The following is a 23,524-nucleotide window of genomic DNA, read 5'->3' as shown; positions in this document are numbered from 1 at the left end:
GCTCAGCACACATCTCTCCACGTGTGTACAAGGCTTAACAGTGTGAAGATTCTGATACTGTAACAATTGGTCCATACACAGTACGTCTGTGTATTTTAAGTCTTCATTTCTCAGACCAGTTGCAAATTTTCCCTGTTTTCTGACAGTCGCTTCATCAAGGTTCATCGCTCTGTAAATCTAAAGGCAAATATGAGATGCAGGCGTTTCATTAGTATTGTTTTAACTAGTGTTTAATAAGAATTTGTAACACCAATTTCTTCATATCATAGGGATCTATTTTGTTCTTGCCATGTTGCGTTACAGGCACACTTGAAACAATATGCCCCATGGCCATGCCCTACTCTCATGATTAATATAAGTCATTGGAAGGTGGACTCAGTGTTGATGCGACACACATTTGGTGCATCTTGCCTGTGTCCTGATTTTGTTTGTACTGAGTTGCAGTACAGATCTGAACACACGGTAGCAGAAATGTAAGAGGGGTTTCTGGACACTGATTGGGCGGTAACAAAGAGGTTGCTAAAAAGATGCATGATGTTGCTTCTTATGGGAATGTCACTGAAAGCTGCATGCCAAAAGTTACAAATTTGCACAAGCGGGAATCGTGCAGTGCCATCGCTGCCATATGTTTTTTTACAAAGTTAAAAAGAAGCCCATTTTCACTGGCATTGAGGCCATTTCATCCATTGATAAATATGCCTCTATTTGTTTCCCACTGGTTTAGCTAGATTATTGGTGGCATATTTACCAAGCATCGCAATTTGCATTGTTAAATATCTTCCCTTTTTACCACTGTCTGCATCAATAAGATATGATTCTTCAGAATAATTTATTCTGTGCCCCAGATGGGACATTGCATCTGAAAGAATTCTGTCCCGGCAAATAAATCATAGTGATCGCTTCTGTTATTGCTATAGTGCCGGGTTTGGACCCATCCGAGCAAATACACAAGTGCAGGCCCAAATACATTGCAGAGCAACAAGGAGCATTATCCTGCCCAACAGGGAGCATCATCAGAGCACCAGCCACTCCATCCAGGCTTTTCCTAAAGGTCTTATGACGGCTAAAGATGCAGTTAACTAACGGAGTCAAGATATTAGAGATAATTTCAATTTATCACATTCCCCATAGAGAACTATGGGGACGGTGGTGGAGATTAAGGGGGTAATTCCAAGTTGATCGCAGCAGGAAATATTTTAGCAGTTGGGCAAAACCATGTGCACTGCAGGGGAGGCAGATATAACATGTGCAGAAAGAGTTAGATTTGGGTGGGTTATTTTATTTCTGTGCAGGGTAAATACTGGCTGCTTTATTTTTACACTGCAAATTAGATTGCAGATTGAACACACCCCACCCAAATCTAACTCTCTCTGCACATGTTATATCTGCCTCCCCTGCAGTGCACATGGTTTTGCCCAATTGCTAACAAAAATCCTGCTGCGATCAACTTGGAATTACCCCCTAAATTGGGACAGAAAGCTGGAGATACTGAGTTGACAAATGTGCTGATCCTAAAAACGGTTCCAAAACTGATTTCTGCATGGATTTCTACATAAAATAGCTTCATAAATAGGCCCATTGATTGCCTAGAAAAACTAGTTTTCAGTTGCTTAGTTCTAAACAACAACCCACCCCCTTTCTAATGTCAGGCAAGGAGCTAATGTGATGACAGAAAAACTGATGTCTTTTCTCAGCCAGCAGTAATATAATGTGATTTATTTTCCTAGAATTCTTTTGACATTTCACCCACCAGGCCTTCTGGTTTGCACCAGCCACTAATGGATAGCTCGTCAGCGGAGTGCTGCTAAAACACAGCACATTCATCATAAGGGGGGCCTGCAGCCTTCCCGCCAGCAGCTTTTGGGTAAAGATTGGGGCCAGTCCTATTGAGAATTGCCTGGCTGTTTGTGAACTTGTGAATACAGCAGGAGGGGAGATTGAATCTGGGGTCTCACATCTAAACATTGATTACTCCATCTGTAACACACACTTATATAGCTAAGAACTGTCTTATGAAATGGAAGTGTGCGCGGGCTATCCGTAAAGGTCCTTAGTAATCATAGTTGTTGACCCACACTGTAAAATGCATAGGAAAAAGCAAAATGCACAAATACAAATATTCAGCAAACATGTACCATATGGCCACAGGTCATTCAATATCAAAAGGAATAATGGCCCTCATTCCGAGTTGATCGGTCGCAAGGCGAATTTAGCAGAGTTACACACGCTAAGCCGCCGCCTACTGGGAGTGAATCTTAGCTTCTTAAAATTGCGACCGATGTATTCGCAATATTGCGATTACTAACTACTTAGCAGTTTCAGAGTAGCTTCAGACTTACTCTGCCTGTGCGATCAGTTCAGTGCTTGTCGTTCCTGGTTGACGTCACAAACACACCCAGCGTTCGCCCAGGCACTCCCACCGTTTCTCCGGCCACTCCTGCGTTTTTTCCGGAAACGGTAGCGTTTTCAGCCACACGCCCCTGAAACGCTGTGTTTCCGCCCAGTAACACCCATTTCCTGTCAATCACATTACGATCGCCGGAGCGATGAAAAAGCCGTGAGTAAAATTACTTTCTACATAGTAAAGTTACTTGGCGCAGTCGCAGTGCGAACATTGCGCATGCGTACTAAGCGGATTTTCATTGCGATGCGATGAAAAATACCGAGCGAACAACTCGGAATGAGGGCCACTATAAAGTGTTACAGAGCACTAATGGGCAGTACTGCAGCCAGATAGACTGTGAAAGATCTTTCATACAAAGGAAATCTAGATGGGAGGAGAGGCTGGTAGATTCAGACCCTAAACAAGGAATCATATTTAAATAGATCCATTTAAGATGCCACAGCTATGAAAGGAAATGTCCACCTTCAAATGACTCATCCTTCTATCAGCTTTACTAAATATATTGCATTTTTGCTGAGTGTACCTTTGTATCATTTATTGTAGATATAGAAGCCTCTTTATTGCACTGGAAAGGGCACAATTACCCTCAGATCATTTTTTGTGGTGTTATTTTATTGGCGGGCAACCCCCCCCCCCCCCCCCAAAGAAATAAGACTGCCTAGATGATATAAAAGGCCCGAGAAACACAGAAGGAAGAGTGAGAAAGAATAATGTATTCAGTGAAATGTACACGATGCAACATAGCAGTCAATAAATTAAATTTGCCTGAATGTCACAATGCTCCGTGTCTGACGGTATAATATAAGGTGTGAATTATTTATAAACAAATTATGTTTGCTTTTGTATACATGTGATGTAAAATGTAAGGACTTATGCTCTGCACACAGATCTCTCGCCTTGTCTAATATAAGGGAAGCAGGCATACATCCTTCATAAAACTGGTGAAAGTAAACCCCCTTCAGCAGCAGCTTTGGCTGTCTACTCAGATGGCTGTAATTATCAGTCACTTCTGACTAAAATGCTGGAGACCCTTCTTTCTAACAGCAACATTGAAACATTACTATCTTGTTTTTTTTTTTGTTCTTTTACTGAACCCCTATTTTTGAACAAGAATATGCAGCACACACTATTAAATACAGTTCATTGAGACTGGATGTATTTTTTCCAAACATAAAATTAAAAGTTTATCTTTTTTTTTTTTTATTGATGCATATGGTTCCCAAAAAAAGTTTCTTTACTTACAGCTCCCTGTTCTGTAATTCCACTTAATGGCTGACTATTGGTGTGCTGAGTCCCTGCTCGCCTAACCTATCCTCCGGCAGCATGTAGACTGCTGCTCAGGGCCTACATGGGGAATATGTTCTGCATACAGAATACAGTGTGTCTGCTCCAGGGTGAGAGCAGAGGGCAGGCGACACAGTTTGGACATTAATCAATATCACAATTCTCCAGAAATACAAATGAATAAATCTGGACAATTGCTATCATGAGTGCTGCATTTTCATGTGTGTAGTGCACTCATTTCTATTACCTGTGTCGTATCTGGTGCTATGTGTGCAATTTATACAGTGATAGGTCTACTTTGTTATACTTCACCTACTTGCTGTCTTGGCGTGTTTTTGACACTATGAGTGTCATTCAGAGTTGATCGCTAGCTGAAAATGTTCACTGCGCTGCGATTAAGTAAAAATCCGGCACTTCTGCGCATGCGTATGCGGCGCAGTGCGCATGCGCAACATACTTTCACAATGGCCGATGTATTTTTACACAAGGTCTAGCGAAGCTTTTCAGTCGCAATGGCAGCCGCAGACTGATTGAAATGAAGGGGGCGTTTCTGGGTGTCAACTGACCGTTTTCAGGGAGTGCTCGAAAAAATGCAAGCGTGCCAGGAAAAATGCAGGCGTGGCTGGCCGAACGCAGGGCGTGTTTGTGATGTCAAATCCGGAACTGAATGGTCTGAAGTGATCGCAAGCGCTGAGTAGGTCTGGAGCTACTCTAAAACTGTACAATTGTTTTTTGTAGCCGCTCTGCGATCATTTCGTTCGCACTTCTGCTAGGCTAAAATACACTCCCATAGGGCTGCGGCATAGCGTTTGCACGACTGCTAAAAACTGCTAGCGAGCGATCAACTCGGAATGACCCCCTATGGACGGTATCCTATTAGTAGCGGTGCTTTCCCGCTGCTAATAGGATCGTCAGGGGTGATCTTATTAGCGTAAATGCCGGAAGCGTTTTCTTCTGATGCCGGCACTTATCGGGGATTATGCTTCGGGTACCTCAGGGATCCCTGATCCCATGTGTTATCACACGATCGTGGGCCCAATTTCGGACAATATAAACAACTTCTAGTTGGATACCGCAATAATGACCATCGGTCAAACATTGCGATATCTGGCCATTTTCTCTGACGTCCTAGTGGATGCTGGGAACTCCGAAAGGACCATGGGGAATAGCGGGCTCCGAAGGAGGCTGGGCACTCTAGAAAGATTTAGGACTACCTGGTGTGCACTGGCTCCTCCCACTATGACCCTCCTCCAAGCCTCAGTTAGATTTTGTGCCCGGCCGAGGTTGGATGCACACTAGGGGCTCTCCTGAGCTCTTAGAAGAAAGATAGTCTTAGGTTTTTTATTTTCAGTGAGACCTGCTGGCAACAGGCTCACTGCAGCGAGGGACTAAGGGGAGAAGAAGCGAACTCGCCTGCTTGCAGCCGGATTGGGCTTCTTAGGCTACTGGACACCATTAGCTCCAGAGGGATCGACCGCAGGCCCAGCCTTGATGTTCGGTCCCGGAGCCGCGCCGCCGTCCCCCTTACAGAGCCAGAAGCAAGAAGATGGTCCGGAAAATCGGCGGCATGAAGACATCAGTCTTCACCAAGGTAGCGCACAGCACTGCAGCTGTGCGCCATTGCTCCTCTCACACTTCACACTCCGGTCACTGAGGGTGCAGGGCGCCGGGGGGGGGCGCCCTGAGGCAGCAATAAAAACACCTTGGCTGGCAAAAATACCTCAATATATAGCCCCAGGGGCTATATATGTGGTAAATACCCCTGCCAGATTCCATAAAAAAGCGGGAGAATAGGCTGCGGAAAAGGGGCGGAGCTATCTCCCTCAGCACACTGGCGCCATTTTTCCCGCACAGCTCCGCTGAAAGGAAGCTCCCTGGCTCTCCCCTGCAGACTACACTACAGAAAAGGGTAAAAAAGAGAGAGGGGGGGCATTTAATTTGGCGCAGTATATAGTTTATATTAAAAAGCAGCTATAAGGGACATAACTCAGTTAGTCCCTGCCTTATATAGCGCTCTGGTGTGTGCTGGCATACTCTTACTCTGTCCCCCCAAAGGGCTTTTGTGGGTCCTGTCCTCTATATAGAGCATTCCCTGTGTGTGTGGAGTGTGTCGGTACGGCTGTGTCGACATGTTTGATGAGGATAATGAGGTGGAGGCGGAGCAGATGCCTTTAGAAGGGATGTCACCCCCTGGGGGGCAGACACCTGAGTGGATGTGCTTATGGAAAGAAATGAGTGCACGTATAGACTCATTACATAAGAAATTTGACGACATGCCGACTGTGGGACAGCCGAGTTCTCAGCTCGTGCCTGTCCAGGTGTCTCAAAAGTCATCAGGGGCTCTGAAACGCCCGCTATCTCAGATGGCACAAGTAGATGTCGACACGGATACTGACACCAGTGTCGACGACGATGAGTCACATTTAATGCCCATTAAGGCCATTCACTGCATGATTGAGGCAATGAAAAAGGTGTTAAATATTTCTGATTTACATCCAGGTACCACAAAAAAGGGTATTATGTTTGGGGAGAAAAAACTACCTGTAGTTTTTCCCCCGTCAGATGAATTAAATGAAGTGTGTGAAGAAGCGTGGGCTTCCCCTGATAAGAAATTGGTAATTCCTAAGAAGGTACTAATGGCGTTCCCTTTCCCGCCAGAGGAGAGGTTACGTTGGGAAACACCTCCTAGGGTGGATAAAGCGCTCACACGTTTGTCTAAAAAGGTGGCACTACCGTCTCAGGATACGGCCGCCCTTAAGGAACCTGCTGATAGAAAGCAGGAGGCGATCCTGAAGTCTGTATATACACACTCAGGCATTATACTTAGACCAGCTATTGCGTCAGCATGGATTGTGCAGTGCTGCCGCTGCGTGGTCGGATAAACTGTCAGAAAATATTGACACACTAGACAGAGACACGATTCTGCTAACAATTGACCATATCAAAGACTCAGTCTTATATATGAGAGATGCACAGCGGGAAATCTGCCGGCTGGCATCTAAAGTAAGTGCATTTTCCATCTCTGCTAGGAGATGCTTATGGACTCGCCAGTGGACTGGAGATGCAGATTCCAAAAGGCACATGGAAGTTTTGCCTTATAAGGGGGAGGTATTATTTGGGGATGGTCTCTCCGACCTAGTTTCCACAGCAACGTCTGGGAAGTCAGCATTTTTACCCCATGTCCCCTCACAGCCTAAGAAGGCGCCATTTTATCAGGTTCAGTCCTTTCGAACCCAGAAAAACAAGCGGGGAAAAGGAGGGTCTTTTCTGTCTAGAGGCAGAGGTAGGGGAAAAAGGCTGCAACAAACAGCAGGTTCCCAGGAGCAAAAAGTCCTCCCCCGCTTCCTCTTCCAAGTCCGCCGCATGACGGTGGGGCTCCACAGGCGGAGCCAGGTACGGTGGGGGCCCGCCTCATGAAGTTCAGCGATCAGTGGGCTCGCTCACAGGTGGATCCCTGGATCCTTCAAATAGTATCTCGGGTACAAGCTGGAATTCGAGGCGGCTCCACCCCACCGGTTCCTAAAATCTGCCTTGCCGATTGCTCCCTCAGACAGGGAGGCGGTGCTAACAGCGATTCACAAGCTGTATTCCCAGCAGGTGATAATCAAGGTACCCCTACTTCAACAAGGCCGGGGTTACTATTCCACACTATTTGTGGTGCCGAAACCGGACGGTTCGGTGAGACCCATTTTAAATTTGAAATCCTTGAACACATACATAAAAAAATTCAAGTTCAAGATGGAATCGCTCAGGGCGGTTATTGCAAGCCTGGAGGAGGGGGATTACATGGTATCCCTGGACATCAAGGATGCTTACCTGCATGTCCCCATTTACCATCCTCACCAGGAGTACCTCAGATTTGTGGTACAGGATTGCCATTACCAATTCCAGACGCTGCCGTTTGGACTCTCCACGGCACCGAGGGTATTTACCAAGGTTATGGCGGAAATGATGATACTCCTTCGAAAAAAGGGAGTTTTAATTATCCCATACTTGGACGATCTCCTAATAAAGGCACGATCCAAGGAACAGTTGTTAGTGGGAGTAGCACTATCTCAGGAAGTGCTGCGCCAGCACGGCTGGATTCTGAATATCCCAAAGTCACAGCTGGTCCCGACGACACGTCTAATGTTCCTGGGAATGATTCTGGACACAGTCCAGAAAAAAGTGTTTCTCCCGGAGGAGAAAGCCAGGGAGTTGTCTTCTCTAGTCAGAGACCTCCTAAAACCAAAACAGGTATCGGTGCATCACTGCACGCGGGTCCTGGGAAAGATGGTAGCTTCTTACGAAGCAATTCCATTCGGCAGGTTCCATGCCAGAATTTTTCAGTGGGACCTGTTGGACAAGTGGTCCGGATCGCATCTTCAGATGCATCGCTTGATAACCCTGTCCCCAAGAACCAGGGTGTCTCTTCTGTGGTGGCTGCAGAGTGCTCATCTTCTGGAGGGCCGCAGATTCGGCATACAGGACTGGGTCCTGGTGACCACGGATGCCAGCCTACGAGGCTGGGGGGCAGTCACAAAGGGAAGAAACTTCCAAGGACTATGGTCAAGTCAGGAGACTTCTCTTCACATAAATATTCTGGAACTAAGGGCCATTTACAATGCCCTAAGTCAAGCAAAATCCCTGCTCCTACACCAGCCGGTGCTGATCCAGTCAGACAACATCACGGCAGTCGCCCATGTGAATCGACAGGGCGGCACAAGAAGCAGGATGGCAATGGCAGAAGCCACAAGAATTCTCCGATGGGCGGAAAATCATGTACTAGCACTGTCAGCAGTGTTCATCCCGGGAGTGGACAACTGGGAAGCAGACTTTCTCAGCAGGCACGACCTCCACCCGGGAGAGTGGGGACTTCATCCAGAAGTCTTCCAAATGATTGTAAATCAGTGGGGTCGTCCATAGGTGGACATGATGGCGTCCCGCCTAAACAAAAAACTAGAGAGGTATTGCGCCAGGTCAAGAGACCCTCAGGCGATAGCTGTGGACGCTCTAGTGACACCGTGGGTATACCAGTCAGTTTATGTGTTCCCTCCTCTACCTCTCATACCGAAGGTATTGAGAATAATAAGAAAGCGAGGAGTAAACACAATTCTCGTGGTTCCGGATTGGCCAAGAAGAGCGTGGTACCCGGAACTTCAAGAGATGATCTCAGAGGACCCGTGGTCTCTGCCGCTCAGACAAGACCTGCTACAGCAGGGGCCCTGTCTGTTCCAAGACTTACCGCGGCTGCGTTTGACGGCATGGTGGTTGAACGCCGGATCCTGAAGGAAAAGGGCATTCCGGAGGAAGTCATTCCTACGCTTATTAAAGCTAGGAAAGAGGTTACAGCAAATCATTATCACCGCATATGGCGGAAGTATGTTGCATGGTGTGAGGCCGAAAAGGCCCCAACAGAGGAATTTCAACTAGGTCGATTTCTGCATTTCCTGCAAGCAGGAGTTAATATGGGCCTAAAACTGGGCTCCATTAAGGTACAGATCTCGGCTCTGTCGATTTTCTTTCAAAAAGAACTAGCTTCAGTACCTGAAGTTCAGACATTTGTTAAAGGAGTGCTGCATATTCAGCCCCCGTTTGTGCCCCCTGTGGCACCTTGGGATCTCAACGTGGTGTTGAGTTTCTTAAAATCACATTGGTTTGAGCCACTAAAAACCGTGGATCTGAAATATCTCACGTGGAAGGTGGTCATGTTATTGGCCTTGGCTTCTGCCAGGCGAGTATCAGAATTGGCGGCTTTGTCTTGTAAAAGCCCTTATCTGATTTTCCATATGGATAGGGCAGAATTGAGGACTCGTCCCCAGTTTCTCCCTAAGGTGGTGTCAGCGTTTCACCTGAACCAGCCTATTGTGGTGCCTGCGGCTACTAGGGACTTGGAGGACTCCAAGTTGCTAGACGTTGTCAGGGCCCTGAAAATATATGTTTCCAGGACGGCTGGAGTCAGAAAATCCGACTCGCTGTTTATCCTGTATGCACCCAACAAGCTGGGTGCTCCTGCTTCTAAGCAGACTATTGCTCGCTGGATTTGTAGTACAATTCAGCTTGCACATTCTGTGGCAGGCCTGCCACAGCCAAAATCTGTAAATGCCCATTCCACAAGGAAGGTGGGCTCATCTTGGGCGGCTGCCCGAGGGGTCTCGGCTTTACAACTTTGCCGAGCAGCTACTTGGTCAGGGGCAAACACGTTTGCAAAATTCTACAAATTTGATACCCTGGCTGAGGAGGACCTGGAGTTCTCTCATTCGGTGCTGCAGAGTCATCCGCACTCTCCCGCCCGTTTGGGATCTTTGGTATAATCCCCATGGTCATTTCGGAGTTCCCAGCATCCACTAGGACGTCAGAGAAAATAAGAATTTACTCACCGGTAATTCTATTTCTCGTAGTCCGTAGTGGATGCTGGGCGCCCATCCCAAGTGCGGTTTATCTGCAATACTTGTACATAGTTATTGTTAACTAAATCGGGTTATTGTTGAGCCATCTGTTGAGAGGCTCAGTTGTTTCATACTGTTAACTGGGTTTCATATCACGAGTTGTACGGTGTGATTGGTGTGGCTGGTATGAGTCTTACCCGGGATTCAAAATCCTTCCTTATTGTGTACGCTCGTCCGGGCACAGTGTCCTAACTGAGGTTTGGAGGAGGGTCATAGTGGGAGGAGCCAGTGCACACCAGGTAGTCCTAAATCTTTCTAGAGTGCCCAGCCTCCTTCGGAGCCCGCTATTCCCCATGGTCCTTTCGGAGTTCCCAGCATCCACTACGGACTACGAGAAATAGAATTACCGGTGAGTAAATTCTTATTTTTACCTGCCGAAAGAGCATTGAGGCTAATAGGATACCGCCTATGTAGACAAAAGTGATTGTACACTCCCCCGCGCAAGCGACATGGTGTGCCCCTGCAATGTTTGTGAAGATATAAAACGGGTAGAGGGGCACTGATTAGAACATTTGCTAATTAAAAGGGTAATTTAGACCTGATCGCTGCTGTGCATTTTCGCACAGCGGACGATCAGGTCTGCACCGCACATGCACTGCACATGCACCGCAATGCGCCGGCGCGTCGGACGACTGCATCGGGCATCTGTGCATAGCGACAGGATGGTGCGAAAAAAGCGATCGCACAGGCGATCGCAAGATGACTGACAGGAAGAGGCCGTTTGTGGGTGGCAACTGACCGTTTTGTGGAAGTGTCCGGGAAAACGCAGCAGTGACTAGGCGTTTGGAGGGAGGGTTTCCGACGTCAGCTCCGGCCCCTATCATCTTAGCAGCAGAGTAAGTCCTGGGCTGAGCAGAGACTGCACAAACTCATGTTTGTGCAGCTCTCCAATAAATGCGATCGCACACCTGCACACAGCAAATACCCTCCCCCTGTAGGTGGCAACTACTTGATCGCAGGGATGCAAAAAACGCACCCTAGCGTTCAGGTCTGAATTACCCCTTAAATGGCTAACTGGATGGAACTGAGTTTGAAAAGGGGATCATCGTAGACTGCGCGGTGTCATGTTTCCAGGGCGACGATGGACTGACTCGCTCTGAGTCCTGATATTAACCCCATTGGGAACCTCTGTCACAGGTGCGTTCTAGACCAACTCATCCTTCGTCAGTGTCACAGTTGGTCACTACATAAGGTGGAATGGCAAAACAGACTGCCTGCTGTTGTCCAGGAACTTGTGAACAGTCTGCCAAGAAGGGTGTCTGCAGTAATTACTGCACATGGTGGACCTACAAAGTACTGACGTCTATAAAATCTTGTTGATTTATTTGCTGTCAGTTTCCAATCACTTTTGTCTACATATGTAGTATAGTTCTTTGATTAATTCTTCTTTTGTTTCTGTATGCGAAAAAATGTAATACTTGATTTTTTTTATACTGCATCAGTATGGATGTAAAGTGTAATCAGGCTTAGGCCTCATGATATTTAAGCTTTTGAGCAATTACAAGTGCTTCAACAGCAAGAGATCTGCAGGTTTCTTTAAGTCTAAACAGACATGTACATTAGGGGAATATTTGCAGTCCAGAGACCTCCCCAGTCCCTGAGTTATTCTTAGTTTTCCTGGTATTAAAGGGTCTAGGCATCTCTCAGAGCAGTAATTAGACTCCATGGGATAGTTCAGGCATGTATAAGTTGTTTCAGAACACACTACCTAAGGTAAAAAAATAATAATAATAAAGAAAGATGTGGAGCGCTAAGATGACCTGTGTATTATACTCTCTCTCTCTCTCTCTCTCTCTCTCTCTCTCTCTCTCTCTCTCTCTCTCTCTCTCTATATATATATGTATATATATATATATATATATATATATATATATAAAATTATTATTGTTCATTTATTTTTTATGATTTGTTTTTCCCCATAAAGGCTCTGTAAAATACAGTACATTTAATCTATCTATCTATCTATCTATCTATCTATCTATCTATCTATCTATCTATCTGTCTGTCTGTCTGTCTGTCTGTCTGTCTGTCTGTCTGTCTGTCTGTCTATCTATCTATCTCAAATACCACTGACTCACGAAGTCTCCTGAACCATAAGGACTAGGAACTTGACATTTGGACAGTAGCTTGCGACGTAGCTTTTGTGACGTAGAAACCCACTAAGAAGGGATTTTTCTAAATTCCCCCCACAGAGGGGTTAAAATGGGTGAGATGATTATTGTGAATTCCTCCCTCACAGAGGAGAGTTAAGACAGCCCACCCAGCCGGGACTATAAAGAATGCATTGTGCCAGCGATACCAAGTTGTGGAGTGGGGAGGACACAATGCTCTGTTCCTGGACTTCCTTGCCAGTGGCAGTTGCAGAGCAGTCCATTATGACATCACACGTAGCTGTTCCAATAAAAAAAAATGGTGTCTGACCACCTAGCTGCGCTGCCAGGGTTCAACCTTAGTTTCGATTGCGGATACATCGGAAGGTGACCTCACACATGCTGGGCGGCCTTGAGCATTTGAGGAGATGTACGCAGATCTGGCTGCGTATGCAGCGATCTGCGTCCATTTCTGAATGAGCTCCTGTGTCTTGAGTATTAAAGTGTATGTGCTTGGTGGTGGCAGCAAGTTACCCACCCACTATGCAGTGGGTGGGGTCAGTAACAACAGGTTGCTGATGGTGAGAGGGAATCCCAAGGAGTGGTGAAGTAAGCCCACATTGATTGTCCAGGAACAAGTAACCAACCCCCTATTTTATGAGTGACTAAAGTATGTTATTGCATGGTGGATCAAGGTCATTTGGTCACACTAACAGTATAATTCTTCCACATACAGTACATATTACTTAAATAAATGTTACATTTATAAACTTCCATTTGGACAGATACAAAACAGAATGGAGACATACCCTGAATCTAGTACAATCTGAGATGCATAACACCCATACCCTAATAATCTTAAACCCCAACCCTAACTCAACACTAACCTCAAACCTCACACTAACCGTAGCTCCTAACCCAAATACCCTAACCCAAACTACTAAACTAACCCTAATACTCTAACCCCCCTAAACTAACCCTAATACCCTAACACCCCTAAACTAACCCTAATACCCTAACACTAACCCCTAAACTAACCCAAATACCCTGACCCAAACTCCTAAACTAACCCTAATACTCTAACCCCCCTAAACTAACCCTAATACCCTAACACCCCTAAACTAACCCTAATACCCTAACACTAACCCCTAAACTAACCCAAATACCCTAACCCAAACTCCTAAACTAACCCTAATACTCTAACCCCCCTAAACTAACCCTAATACCCTAACACCCCTAAACTAACCCTAATACCCTAACACTAACCCCTAAACTAACCCAAATACCCTAACCCAAACTCCTAAACTAACCCTAATACTCTAACCCCCCTAAACTAACCCTAATACCCTAACACTAACCCCTAAACTAACCCTAATACTATAACCCCTAACCCTTATACCTTATCGCTAGAGGATGGACTGGATGGGCCATGCGTTTTTTCTCTGCCCTTAAATTCTATGTTTCTGTGTAACTTACACTATGCTATAAAAACCTATGGGGTAAAGCACTGACTCGATGGACTGGCCTGCTTTTCCCCCCAGAATTCTGTTCTGCTAGATAGGTCTAAAGTAAAAATGTCTCTAGGGAATAGCATCAGTTTTTCCTAATGATTCCTTAGCTTTGAATAATTGAAAGGATTTCCATGGTGATTTGGCTGTGACTTGATCACTGATGTATTGGTCATTATTGTACTTGAAGCTCAAGTTAGTAAATGCAGATTTAAATAATGGACATCTATGTGCTATAGATGTAAGCAGGGCCAGATCAACGTTTGTGGGGGCCCGAGTACATTTAGCTTGTGAGAGCCCCTACCAATACAATTGTCAATAAAATGTGTGTGCCATGTTATTAAAAAGCATGTGTAAATAGTACCACAAATGTGTTAAATACAAGGTAGTGCCTCAGTTCACAGCATGCAACACAGAAACCCCAGTTCCCAAATGCCACAATGCCTTGTGCGCTGGTGATGTTATGTGGGGAGCTACCCAGTGTGTGGGAGCCCCGGGGCGACTGCCCCAGTTGCCCTGTTGTTAATCTGTCTATGGATGGTAGACTGCTGTATTTTCACTTTCAGTTAATATATACAGACTCGCCATACTCTTGAAGTGACTGGGTTAATAGTATGTTTCTCTCCATTAGGGCTAGAATTAGTAATGTTCCTTGAAAGGCTTTATCTGTGTAACATCTCAAAGTACCCCAGGGTGCAGTGTGAATGAGATTATCTGAGCTTTTTTTGTTCTCTTGCAGAACTCAAGCCCTGGCTGTCTAACTTCACGTATGGTGACGTACAGGACTTTTCCCAGGTATCACTCGATGTGAACAGGAACCAGCTAATTGTAGGCGCCAGGTAATAACAATACATACCTGTTATTGGCATACACTAAAAACCGACTATGCATCATACAGCATGTGTCTAGTGAAGAGCGCTATATTTATTTCAGTGACAATGCTATGTAGCAAGATAGCAGCAGTGTACTTTGTGCCTTAATTGGCTCTTTCCTGTAGTGCTGAACACTTCTTCCTGAAGATATCTCATCACTGTGGCAGTTTGGTGACAAGTTATTCTATTGCAGTGTTTGTTAGTTATGTGCAGTGTGTGGGTGCTTACGTGTCTGCTGCTGACCCTATCACCCTCCTGCAGCTAGTTACATCTAAGAACTGCAAGGTGGTTTTGGACCTGTAGTCTCTGAGCCTGTACAGATTAACCAGGACCCTGTGAGGAGCTGAACACGGGCGTCTCTTGTGACTTCTGATTAATCACATAATCTGTAGTTTACTGAAAGATCTTAGTGTTCCCTGCTATATTATAGCTGGATACAGAGAGGTACCAGCAACATGAGCTGCCAGCATAAATTAAATTACAGGAAAGTGATCTGCTTGATTGTTCTCTCTCTGGTTAGTACATTTAAGGAACATAGGGGGTAATTCAGATCTGATCATAGATGTGCTAAATTTAGTCTGCCCTGCATGTCCGGCCCTACCTCCCCCCCCCCCCCCCCCCTCCCCCGCAAGGGTGCTAAAGAATCGCACAGCAGCGATGCTTTTGAACCCTCTGAGTAGCTCCATGATAGGCCTGCAACGGTCCGGACACACCACACGGCAGAGGTGATCCCTGTCCTGAGATGCTTTTAGCATCTCACTGGGCTCCCGGAGTGTGCACGCACAGCACATAGGGATTCAGACTGCGATCGCTGCCGCTGCAGCGATCCAGACTGGATTGGGCCCCTAGGTTCTTAACATTCTACATGGAAAAACATTGCAACATGGCCCGCAATAATGCAATCAGGAGTCTTTGCGCAGGTCTGGATTTGTGCAAAGTAAACTGCGTAGTGTGACACAAATAAAGGTGTGGTGGTCTAGTCACTTTGCACATACAGGGAATGATACAGAGTTGCATGTACAGATATGTCCTCATACAGTATATCTTTGCTGCAGCAACGCCAAACAGATCCTCTTGGCACATCAGGTCATGCGAGAATCTTCTAGCGCCTTTTTTTGTTTTTTTATTGCTGAAAATGTGTTTTAGTTGCATAAGCATTTTTACGTTGCACAGGATAAACACAACTTCTTCAAACGCTGTGTCACAGTGACAGGGGAGAAACTTGCAAAATTGTTTTGGGATAATCAAAGGTCAATGTTCCCGCACTCACTTTTAACTCATGCAGTATGGTTTTAGCCCCGTTATTTAGTAGCCACACCTTGTATATATGGAATTGATTTGTGCATAGTCAGAGATATGCCTTATCTCAGAACATACTTACCTACTCTCCCGGATTCTGCGGGAGACACCCGGCTTTTCGAGTAGTCCCCCGCAGCCCCGGAAAAGTGGGCACAGCTCCCGCATTCTGCCCACTTCCTAGTGAAGCGGGCAGAATGTGGAGAAAGACACAGCAAAATCGCGGACTGGTGGAGGGGGCGGAGGCTAATGACGCGATAATATGCTAATCGCATCATTTAGCTCCGCCCCCTATGCAAATATTAACCAACTGTGGGCTTTTCCTGGCGAGTAGGCGGGGCTTAATGGTGTCATTATCTCAGCCCCGCCCTCGTCGCCGCCCACCTGCTTCTCCTCTCCGGGCATCTCCCGGAGAGGAGATTTGAAATGTCGGTAAGTATGTCTCAGAAGGATCACTTGCACCAGGGCCAATACTGATGGCAGTTTAGAATCTAAGTGTGCGGCAGCGCAGTTCTAGTTTCCCACAACTGGGCAAATGTTTCATGCATTGGTTCTGAATCGGCACAGATTACTTCATGCTCTAATATATACTCTTAATACAACTTACACAGAAAAATGACTGAGATGTATATCCTGACTAATTATTTGTGATGTATTATTTGGTAGAATAAATGTTAAAATCAAATATCTTGAAATATGCCAACATAAACATATAATATAAAAAGCAATGGAATATGCTATTGCTGTATAAATAAGTGTTAGAAATTAAATAGATACAATCTAAAAAGCAGCTTTAGAGTTGAATGTCTAATCAACCAATCTAAAGCAGCCAATAAGTGATAATTTCCATTTTCATCATCAATGGATATTTGTACTATCCCTCAAACACCTGTAGTTGATTCCCGTCCTCATCCATGTTTGATACAGCTGCTGATATATGCGTCTCCATGCGAGTCTGTAATCAGCCTACATTTTGCCCCCCCCCCCCAATTGCGAGGAAGTGCAGTCGCCAATACAAACATATGTTCATATGTGCGTAGATTGTTTCACGGGCAGTATACATTTGCAGTTAGGTTGCATCCAACTGTTTACATGATGTGTCTTGTTCACACTTTGTTACTGTATCCTTACGCTTTGTACTGAGTGGGTGGTCTTCAGTTTGCCGACGGCCGGGCTTCCGATGGCCAGCATACCGGCGCCGGAATCCCGACCGCGACCCCCCTGGAGGGAGAATAGATAGCGTGGCATGCTTAGCGCGCCACCGTGCCCGCAGCGTGGCGAGTGCAGCGAGCCCGCAAGGGGCTCATTTGTGCTCACCCAGCTGTCGGTATGCCAGCGGTCGGAATTCTGGCGCTGGTATGCTGGCCGCCGGGAGCCCGGCCGCCGGCATACCATAGTACACCCATACTGTTTATGTGATGTGTGTTCTATGCAGGCAGTGTTACTGTATCCTAGCCCTGCTATATGGGTGTTTAGAAACTGTGCGTTACTGTAGCCTCACTCACTCTATGTACTTTCATGTATATGATGATTGTTATATACAGCCTGTGTTACTGTATTCTCCCACTTTTTACAGCCTGCTACTGTATCCTCAAACTGTGGACTGTGTGCGTATATGATGTGTTTTATATACAACTTGGTACTGTTTCTCACTGGATACTGTGTACATGTGTGTGTTATGCACAGCCTGTGTTACTGTATCATCTCACTGTATATTTTATATCAGTATAGAAACACACTGTGTATAACAGACATATACATATGTCTTATATACAGTGTGTTTCTATATGCTCACACTGTTTACTGTACATTTGATGTGTGTTATACAGTATAGCCAGTTACCCTCACACCGGTGACATGCAGTGAGTTCTACGACTGGGGAGGCACTGGCTAATTAACGCCCCCCCTCCCCCCTTCCCATTTAAAAAAGAAAAAGAAAAGAAGTGTATGCATTCTCCCCATATAACAACACCAGGCACAACCAGCCAGGGTGTTAATGCCACAGCAGCAGGGACACTCAGTGTGGGGTCCCCCTGCCATCACATTAACTAGCCCTCAAACTTGTCAGCCCAGGGCTGGAATTTCTTGGAAAGTGGGGACCTTCAAAAAATAAAATGGATAGCCCAGTACTATGCCCCGCACCCCTGGTGGCGGTGGGTGCGGAATTCATTGTATGTTAATATTGTTCTTTACAGGTGGCCTACAGGTCCCAGCAAGCCTGCGCCAGCATGCTGACACTTGGAGAGCCACAAGTGCCAGCATGCCCAGACATAAAGGGCCCGCTGGCACCTGTAGTCCGCCTGTAAATAAAATATTTAGATAAAAACACGTCACATAATGTTTTCATAATTTATTACACTGTGTCTTCATCTGGGGGCAGCGGCCCTTAAGCTCTTTTTCATGGCCGCCGCCTTCCCAGGACTTACAACGTCTTCTTCCTGTATCTTCACCTGGGGCAGCGGTCTTTAAGCTCTTTTTCATGGCCGGAGACTTCTTTCTTTGGGAGTTCTTCCATGCTCCCTCCCTGCCGACGGACTGCCCAGCTGCTGCCTCGCACTGGCTTATATAACCCAGCCGAGGGGGTGGGGCGATGACGCAGCAAGCCGTGATTGGTTCGCAGCGGCCATCTTGATTTTAAAAATAATTTGTTTTTAAATTGGTACGTGCTGCCGAAGTGTGAACAGTGACTAGCAGGGACTGGTTCCTCCCGGACCCAGGTCTGCCACCATCCACACTATCACCGCCGGGTCCCACCACAGTGAAAGCCCGCTACCTCTGCCGTTTCCCGCCGCTACCCAGCGGATCCAGCAGCACTGGATCTGCTGGGCTGATCACAACTGCTAGGCTGACAGGGGCGTGCTTTCATGTGGGCTGAAAGCACGCCCCTGTCATTGAGGCAGTGTAACAGGTGCCGCTTTTCATTAATTTTTCAAAGGGCTTTTACAGCCTGTGGTTTGGCCCCTCCTCAGCACCTTCACTACTGTCAGCAGGAGGCACCGCGATTGTATTTCACAGGGGAAATGATTAGAATAACAAAGAAGATATCTATGACACAGAATCTGTGTTATAAATATCTTCTTTGTATTATTTTAATCATTATGACAGGGGAGGCACTGCCTCCCCTGACTGCACGTCCCTGCCTCACATCATGTACTGTGTATATGCTGTGTGTTATACTGTATGTAACCTTTCATATTGTATCCTCTCACTAGGGACTGTGTATATAATGTCTGTTATAGACATATCTGTCTGTCTATGTACTAAGACTTGGAGAGAGATAAAGTGAAGAGAGATAAAGTACCAGCCAATAAGCTGCTAACTGCCATGTTTGTGTGTTTAAAAATGACAGAAACTGGTTGGCAAGTATTTTATCTCCGTCCACAGCTTAGTACATAGATCTCCAGAATCTGTTACTATATACTCACTGACAACTGTACATATGGGGCCAGATGTAATGGCTTGCGAGACAGCCAGAGCTCCGAGACTCCAGCAGAACTCGTATATTTTTTTTAAAGCAGCAAACGTTTACAAGGCAAAACCTTGTTGGTTTTGCCTTGTAAACGTTTGCTGCTTTAAAAATATGTACAAGTTCGGCCAGAGTTTCGGAGCTCTGTCCGTCTCGCAAGCCATTACATCCCGCCCCATGATGTATTGCCAGTTACTGTACCCTCACACCATGCACCTTGTATACGCTGTGTGCTATATGTAGCCTGTTTTATTGTATCCTCTCACTGTGGACTGTGTATATGATGTCTGTTATATATAGGCAGTTATTTTAGCCTCACACCATGTACTGTGTATATGCTATGTGTTATGTGCAGCCTGTCATATGTGGACTGTGTATATGATGTCTGTTATATATAGGCAGTTATTTTAGCCTCACACCATGTACTGTGTATATGCTATGTGTTATGTGCAGCCTGTCATATGTGGACTGTGAATATGATGTCTGTTATATATAGGCAGTTATTTTAGCCTCACACCATGTACTGTGTATATGCTATGTGTTATGTGCAGCCTGTCATATGTGGACTGTGTATATGATGTCTGTTATATATAGGCAGTTATTTTAGCCTCACACCATGTACTGTGTATATGCTATGTGTTATGTGCAGCCTGTCATATGTGGACTGTGTATATGATGTCTGTTATATATAGGCAGTTATTTTAGCCTCACACCATGTACTGTGTATATGCTATGTGTTATGTGCAGCCTGTCATATGTGGACTGTGTATATGATGTCTGTTATATATAGGCAGTTATTTTAGCCTCACACCATGTACTGTGTATATGCTATGTGTTATGTGCAGCCTGTCATATGTGGACTGTGAATATGATTGAGTTATATGGGCAGTTACTGTATCCTCCCACTGTGTATTTTGTTGTAATTGGGCCGATACAACCCCGTTTTTAGGAATGCTCCGTCTTGTTGTCCCCAAATGCCAGAAGCATGTCAACTGTGCTGTGTCTTTGGGGCATGGCCAGCGACATTGCAGAAATAGATTAGCATACTCACAGTGCGGCTCCTGCGCAGATCTGCAATCATCTGAAATGTATGTATATATCAAAGTTGTGTACAACAAAAGAGCACACACCAAATACAAAATACAAGGCCTCTGGCCACAGTAATATAAGTACCAACTGGGTGTAGTGTTCAATAGCTCCAATAGTATAGGACAAAAAATGTCAACTCAATACTTACTAATACCAATAATGGGTCAATTACAGGCACAAATATGCAAAACGTGGGAGTAATATAACTCCACATTTGATAACCCAAGGTAGAAATAACAATGATTATTAAATGATACTTACAGATAAGAATCCTGTCTAATTTCCTAGTATAGGTAAACATCTGTCCTGATATATCTACATTTTCTGTACTATACCCCATTTGATACACTAATATCCCTTTAACACCGCACAAATAACCCGGTATCTACCCGGCATATTGCGGGGTCGACACGGGTCAGTGTGCGGTGTGAAAGCGCCAAGTCGTCTGACCCGGTAATTCAACCCGGGTTATAAGCAGTGTTTATTCCCGTGTTGAATACCGGGTCAGCGGCTGCATAAACGTAATGCCGGGTCGATGCGACGCAGGACCCGTATACTGGATAGGGAGAGGCGGCGCGGAGATGAGCTTATCTCCCTGCGCCGGCTCTGCCCCCCCGCCGCCATGGCAACCGACCCGGCATATTGCCGGGTCTGGAAGCCAGTGAAAGGGGTAGGAGAGTCTCCAATGCCGGATCCCACACGGGAAGGACCTGTTTCCAATTCCCGGGTGGGATCCGGCATTAGAGATGTGAAAGAGGTATTAAGCAGCCCTGCTCACATATCATCACTGCTTTGCACATCTAATGCAGTAGCAGTCTGCAGTGTTTTGCACAGGGGTAATTTAATGTGGGGATTATTCAGAGATGAACACAGATTTTGCTTCCCGCAGCAAGATCTGCATCCATCTACTCACATGCTGGGGGCTGCCGTCTTTTTTTTTTCTTCTTGGAACGGCTGCGTGACGTCACACGGATGCGACCACAAGATGAAGGGTTGCACACGTACACTGCTGGCAGTGTGCATACGCAGACACTCTGAATGCAGCTGCTGCTTACAGACCCGTGGCTGCATACAGGTCTGAATAGACCCCTATATCTGTATACCTGATGACACCGATCTCTATATTTACCTTCCCTGCCCTACAGCATCCAAGCTTTAACAGATATGCCTGATTAACCTTATATGCATACAGATATTCATGACTATGCCTGGCTTTTGCTGATGTATTTTTGGTGCATGTGCATTGCATGTACACATTTGTGTTTGACACATTACTGTATATGTGGAATTACATATAGCCATTTTTTGTCCTATACTATTGGAGCTATTAAACTCTACACTCAATTGGTACTTATATCACTGTGGCCAGAGGCCTTATATTTTTACATTGTGTGTGCACTCCAAACCAGGGGTATACTGTCAACCTGCTGGCTAATCTTGGTTGAATATCTGTGTGCAACAGCTTTTTATCCAGTAGATGAGTTCTTCTGTCTGTTTTCTGCATTTGTATACCCTGGAGCGAAACGATCCCTTCGTTTTGCTCACAGGAGTGTTAAAAGTTACATTTTATACTTATTAGTATATTTTGTGCCCCCGGCAAGTGAGTAGTTTTCTTTCCTTTGTTGCTTCTCATGCTCAATATTAACTCTCAGGGGAGCACCTCCCTGACACAAATCTACATTCCTTGTTAAGGACTCACTTCCTCATCAGTGGAGTAACCTACTATATACAGCTTTTTTCATATTTAGTTACTGTATAGTGCTCAAGTTCCTATCCCTTTCCCTTTTTCCTGCATATTGGGGGTCATTCCTAGTTGATCGCTCGTTGCCGATTTTCGCAACGGAGCGATTAAGGCAAAAATGCGCATGGTACGCAGTGCGCATGCGGTTAGTATTTTAGCACAAAACTTAGTTGATTTACTCACGTCCAAACAAAGATTTTTCATCGTTGAAGTGATCGGAGTGTGATTGACAGGAAGTGGGTGTTTCTGGGCGGAAACTGGACGTTTTCTGGGAGTGTGCGGAAAAAGGCAGGCGTGTCAGGGGGAAAACGCGGGAGTGTCTGGAGAAACGGGGGAGTGGCTGGTCGAACGCTGGGCGTGTGTGTGACGTCAAACCAGGAACGAAACGGCCTGAGCTGATCGCAATCTGTGAGTAGGTCTGGAGCTACTCAGAAACTGCTAAGAAATTTCTATTTGCAATTCTGCTATTTTTTCGTTCGCAATTCTGCTAAGCTAAGATACACTCCCAGAGGGCGGCGGCTTAGCGTGTGCAATGCTGCTAAAAGCAGCTAACGAGCGAACAGCTCGGAATGACCCCCATTACTCGTACATTAAGATGCACGGATGTACACCAGGGAATGGCATTAGCATAATGTTACAGTTACAATTAAGGCAAAAGATGCATAAACGTCCACAACTGGGTCCGGAACAGCCCTGTTATGTGTTATGTATGGGTTGTGTATGCGTGACTGGCGATCACTATACCGGCACTGGGATCCCGTCATTGAGATTGCTGGCGGGAGGCACAACAAGCCCCTTGCGCGCACACTGCGCTCGCCACGCTGCAGGCTCGGTGAGCTGCGCTCGCCACAGGTTCTATTCCCACTCTATGGGAATAGTCCCTGCTAGTCGGCATGCCGACTGTCTGGATTCTAAGGGTGTGGGATGTAGGGGGAGGTATTGTGACCAGAGGTCACATAACTGCATCCCGATATGTATAGCCTGTTCCTGTATGCTTGTACTGTGTACTCTGTATATTATGTGTGTTATATGCAGCCTGTGTTACTGTATCCTCTCACTGTGTACATGATGCGTGTTCTATACAGCCTGCTACTGTATCCTCACACCTTGTACTGTGTACTCTGTATATTATGTGTGTTATATGCAGCCTGTGTTACTGTATCCTCTCACTGTGTACATGATGCGTGTTCTATACAGCCTGCTACTGTATCCTCACACCTTGTACTGTGTACTCTGTATATTATGTGTGTTATATGCAGCCTGTGTTACTGTATCCTCTCACTGAGTACATGATGCGTGTTCTATACAGCCTGCTACTGTATCCTCACACCTTGTACTGTGTACTC

At 45.8% G+C, this 23,524-nt stretch overlaps 1 protein-coding gene across 4 annotated transcripts in view; it reads left to right on the top strand.

Moving 5' to 3' along the window:
• SEMA5B (semaphorin 5B) overlaps positions 1-23,524 on the top strand; it is a 750,739-nt gene that overhangs the window by 352,904 nt on the left and 374,311 nt on the right. For all 4 annotated transcript variants that reach the window (XM_063934055.1, XM_063934058.1, XM_063934057.1 and 1 more), the window contains one exon: positions 14,454-14,553. In XM_063934055.1, coding sequence (XP_063790125.1) covers positions 14,454-14,553 — 100 coding nt within the window. The remainder of the gene's footprint in view (positions 1-14,453; positions 14,554-23,524) is intronic.

This window comes from Pseudophryne corroboree, chromosome 7 (assembly GCF_028390025.1).
Source record: "Pseudophryne corroboree isolate aPseCor3 chromosome 7, aPseCor3.hap2, whole genome shotgun sequence".
Lineage (NCBI taxonomy): Eukaryota > Metazoa > Chordata > Amphibia > Anura > Myobatrachidae > Pseudophryne > Pseudophryne corroboree.
Note: the sequence above shows the minus strand (reverse complement) of the source record. Positions and strands in the feature narration are given on the sequence as shown.